Genomic DNA, 4,989 nt, shown 5'->3' with positions numbered 1-4,989 from the left:
AAAATCAGTGAATATCTCCTCATTATCCACTTACCTGTCTGACTGTCTGTACTGTGTGTGAGCTGAAAGAAAATCTGGTGTCAATACACAGCCTAGGCTCTGTAAACTGGTATGTAAACAAAGGGTGTTCAAATGAATGGGGCCCACCGTAGTAAGCAACACACACAGTACAGACAGGTAGTGGATCATGAGGAGATATTCACACAGTACAGACAGGTAGTGGATCATGAGGAGATATTCACACAGTACAGACAGGTAGTGGATCATGAGGAGATATTCACACAGTACAGACAGGTAGTGGATCATGAGGAGATATTCACTGATTTTGACAGAAAGTGATTTTGACAACAAGCGTTCTCCAAAATTTTTGACACAAATTTTCTGTGCACATCTGGCTCCATAGCTCAGTGGTTAGAGCACTGGTCTTGTAAACCAGGGGTCGCGAGTTCAATTCTCGCTGGGGCCTTCAGGTGTTTTAAGATCATAATTCATATCTGAATACACACAACCTTTGATCACATGTACACACAGCAGCACGTAAAGCTACAATGTGTAGTTTGGCAGTATTGCTGTTTTTACAGTAGCACAGAACGGACAAACTTAACGGCCTTACACGTTTTTATATATAGTGGGCGTCCTGGGGAAATGCACCTGTTGGAAGACCAAGAAGAAGAAGAAGAAGTACTATAGAATAAATAACTAAATACATCTTCACCTCATCACTTGATATTGTGCACCCATCACTAGATCACTTGTGCACACATCACCCAGGAAGTGTAAAAGGATATGAGTGTATTGTGTAAAAATAATCTATTGTAGTTAGGATGCAGTCAGGAAGCGCTGTAATGCATTTTAAACACACACAGAATTACACACAGAGTTTGTGTTCTGTAAAAAGTAATATTTAAAATAGATCAAATACAAATAGATAGATAGATAGATAGATAGATAGATAGATAGATAGATAGATAGATAGATAGATAGATAGATAGATAGATAGATAGATAGATAGATAGATAGATAGATAGATAGATAGATAGATAGATAGATAGATAGATAGATAGATAGATAGATAGATAGAGGGAGGGAGAGAGAGAGAGAAATGGATGGACGGACAGACAGACAGACAGACAGACAGACAGACAGACAGACAGATAAATAAATATATAAAAAACACAGAAACGACCTAAAAAAGTCTTAATAAACCTTATCCTTTCCTTGTCATTCTCAGGAAGCGCTCAGTGACCCATGCCCAGCTGATGCATGATAAGGGTCGCGTGCTGCAGGACTTTAAGCGGCGCATGTGGCTGCAGGAGCTGCTGGATGAAGTGCACACGGCGGAGATCAGAGAGCTGCCGTCCCGATCGGCCAATAGCGCGACAGGGGGAGGGGCCAGCAGCGGGGCGGGCGTCGTCGTGGCGATACCTGGGATACACCTGAGCACGACAGGTATGAAAGGGGTTAATATAATGTTTTACAGTTTTTTATTATTATTATTATTATTATTATTGTTATTATTATTATTATTATTATTATTATTATAATAATAATTAATAATAATAATAATAATAATAATAATAATAATAATAATAATAATAAAATAAATAAATATGTTCAAATGAAATAAAGATTTGAACTCTCTCTCTCTCTCTCTCTCTCAATTTATCCATCTTTCTATCTATCTATCTATCTATCTATCTATCTATCTATCTATCTATCTATCTATCTATCTATCTATCTATCTATCTATCTATCTATCTATCTATCTATCTATCTATCTATCTATCTATCTATCTATCTATTCTTAGGTAGCACCATGCATTCCAAACCTCCGGGCGGGACCAAAAATCTACCGATTAACTTCAGATTAGACGAAGAAGAGGGAACCAACCTCCCCCAGGAAACCAACAAGTCTCAGCAAAACTACAACAACAAAGAAAATGGCGGCGTCTCGAAAGCGCAGGGAAAAGAGGGCAAGAAGAAGAAGAAGGGAAGATCGGGCAAGAGAAGGGATGGAGAGAAGAGAAGGAGGAGAGCGCGTTCTCCCGAGGCCGAACCAGGAAGTGGATTCGGTGGCGCGCTGCTCTCTGATAGGTCCATGGCCATTAACGGGCTGAATCCGGCCAATGGGATCAGAGGGATCGGTCTGCGGTGGAAGGCTCTGCTGGGCTTACAAAGGGCCCTGCTCTAAAGACACTGTCACACACATGACAAAGGTGAGTTTATTTGTGAATTATTTGATTGAATTTATTGTATGTACTGTGTGTGTGTGTGTGTGTGTGTGTGTGTGTGTGTGTGTGTGCGCGTGTGTGTGTGTGTGCGTGCGTGTGTGTGCGTGCGTGCGTGCGTGCGTGCGTGTGTGTGAGATATTCACTGATTTTGACAAAAAAGTGATTTTGACAACAAGCGTTCTCCAGAATAGCGGATACACCTTTAATACTCCTTAATAACTTTCGCTCATTTTCCAGTGTATATATTTTGACTTTATTTATGTATGAAATGTTGCTGAAACTAGAAATTTAAACAATGAACTAACCATTTTTTCTCTCTCTCTCTCTCTCTCTCTCTCTCTCTCTCTCTCTCTCTCCCTCTCTCTCTCTCCCTCTCTCTCTCTCTCTCTCTCTCTCTCTCTCTCTCTCTCTCTCTCTCTCTCTCTCTCTCTCTCTCTCTCTCTCTCTCTCTCTCTTCCAGAAAGCGAAGGACAATCCGACTCCTAAACGCTCGTTTTATCGGCGATCGTTTGGAAAGACAATTGGAAAATATTTATTGACTGTAAATATTCTAAATATATCTAAAAAAAAAATGTCAGAATATGTTAAAAAAAAACAAAAAAGTAATTTGATGCTCTGTGAGGCTCTTTGTGAATCCTTTTGCTTAAAACTTATTTTTTTTTTATATATAATTTTTTATTTTTTATTTTCTTTCCCATTTATATAATTATGTCGTAAGATATTTTCTTGTTTTTTTTGCGGTAATTTATTCGGTTTTGTATTTATTTTGTAAATGTACGGAGGGGCTGCTGACCTTATATATATTTTTGTACCATATTGCACTTTAGACATATAAATATAAAAGTATATAAACCATTAATTTCATTTTCATTTTGTTCTGTTTTGTTTTGTTTTGTTCGTTGACTTGATTTTGTTGATTTCAAATGAAGAAGAAAAAAAAAACGACGGTCGTAACTCTGTGTTCAATTTTCACCCTGCGTTCTGAATCGCATACTTTCTACTATTTAGTATTGAGTATGGTAGAAAAAAGATTTAGTATGTCCCCATTCTTGTGGCCAGATTTAGTATGGTTAGAAAATACCTGGATGTCCTACTAGGTCCGGCCAAGATTGTTAGTGTTGAAAACAGCATGCTATTTGGGACGATTCTGACCCACAATCCAGTGCGCACGTGAAGTGACGTCACATCGACGAAGCCTCCATATGAAAACAAACGGGGATGCGACGGATATAAAAAGCAAGAGGCAAGATCAAGGCGCAATGTTATGATGAAATAAGAGAGTAAAAGTATGTCCCAATAGTATGCCTACTGCATCCTAACTAGATTATTTTTATCGTCGGATGTAGTATGTAGAATAGAGAAAAGAAAGAGTATGCGATTCGGAACGCAGGGACAGTTTAAAAAAGTTTTCTGTACGGAAGAGGATTAGGGTAAAATTTAGAGGAACATTCTTCAAGTACATCATGAAAAAAAAAGCTTCCTCAACTAATTTTTGGGCCCTAAATCTCTTCTGTATTTCACTCTGTTCAGATGTCCAGTTCTTTGTATTTACCAGCTGCTGTATTCTTACGTTTTTCTAAATATTTTGCGGCTCAAATCGAAGCTGTTGTTTTTGTCATCTCATCTGTGTTAGTGTTTTCAACCTAGTTCTGCAGTGTCTGTTACCCTGCGTTCCAATCCCCATACTTCCCTACTATTTAGTATTAGTATGCCAGAAAAAGATTTAGGATGTCCCAATACTATGCACATCAATTGTAGTATGCTAAAAAAAAAATGCATAAATGCCCCACTAACTACAATAGCATTTTGGAGTATTCGTCTTTATTCTTGACATTTCTCAACAAAATTTTAAAAAAAATCTTCCTTATCTGATTTTTTTTTTCTCTCCTGTCTGTGGCCCTAAAACTCTTCTGTACTTTAGTATGTAGTGTAGTAAAAAGACACACACACACACACAGTTCTGTACTTTAGTATGTAGTGTAGTAAAAAGACACACACACACACACACACACACACACACAGTTCTGTACTTTAGTATGTAGTGTAGTAAAAAGGAAGAGAATGTGATTTGGAACGCAGGGTTAGTGTTTTTGCCCTTTCTGCTTCTCAAAGTGCAAAGTTCATATTTGTAAATATATTAAAAGCCAAATTTAAAACACGACTCCAGTTATATTGTTGTTTTGCACTGAGACAAACTCCCTGTACTGAACGGAATAAACATTTGACAGTAAATTCATACGTCTCTGTCTGTGTGTTTTTCATGGTGTTTAGAAATGTTATTGAGTCAAATAATGCATGATACTGTGCGTGTGTGTTTGTTTATGTGTGTGTGTGTGTGTGTGTGTGTGTGTGTGTGTGTGTGAGTGTGTGTTTGTGTGTGAGTGTGTGTGTGTGTGTATGTTAAAGTTGCACAATGCAGTTTCAGAGAAGGGGGATTTATTTACATTCACAGAGCCTGCAGTTAGTTTACTAAACATATTTTCTCAAACCAATTAAAAAAAATCTATATGGGCATGATACTGTGTGTGTGTGTGTGTGTGTGTGTGTGTATTCCAACATGATAGCAACCCAAAACACACCTCCAAGACGAGTGGCCAAGCATGTCTCCAGACCTAAACCCTCCCTGCGTTCTGAATCGCATACTTTCTACTATTTAGTTTGGTAGAAAAAAGATTTAGGATGTCCCGATTCTTGTGGCCAGATGTAGTATGGTTAGAAAGACCCGGATGTCTACTACATCCGGCCGAGATTTTTAGTG

At 38.1% G+C, this 4,989-nt stretch overlaps 1 protein-coding gene across 1 annotated transcript in view; it reads left to right on the top strand.

Annotated features, from left to right (window-relative positions):
* LOC307268358 (uncharacterized protein) overlaps window positions 1–4,435 on the top strand; it is a 5,589-nt gene extending 1,154 nt beyond the window's left edge. The window contains exons 2-4 of the mRNA XM_080050944.1: window positions 1,232–1,449; window positions 1,809–2,216; window positions 2,692–4,435. Coding sequence (XP_079907070.1) covers window positions 1,260–1,449; window positions 1,809–2,191 — 573 coding nt within the window. The 5' untranslated portion in view covers window positions 1,232–1,259 and the 3' untranslated portion in view covers window positions 2,192–2,216; window positions 2,692–4,435. The remainder of the gene's footprint in view (window positions 1–1,231; window positions 1,450–1,808; window positions 2,217–2,691) is intronic.
* Window positions 4,436–4,989: the final 554 nt, after the last annotated feature.

Source organism: Ammodytes marinus (genome assembly GCF_949987685.1).
Source record: "Ammodytes marinus genome assembly, chromosome: 22".
Classification (NCBI taxonomy): domain Eukaryota; kingdom Metazoa; phylum Chordata; class Actinopteri; order Uranoscopiformes; family Ammodytidae; genus Ammodytes; species Ammodytes marinus.
The sequence above is the reverse complement of the archived record's forward strand: the minus strand, read 5'-3'. Positions and strand labels throughout refer to the sequence as shown.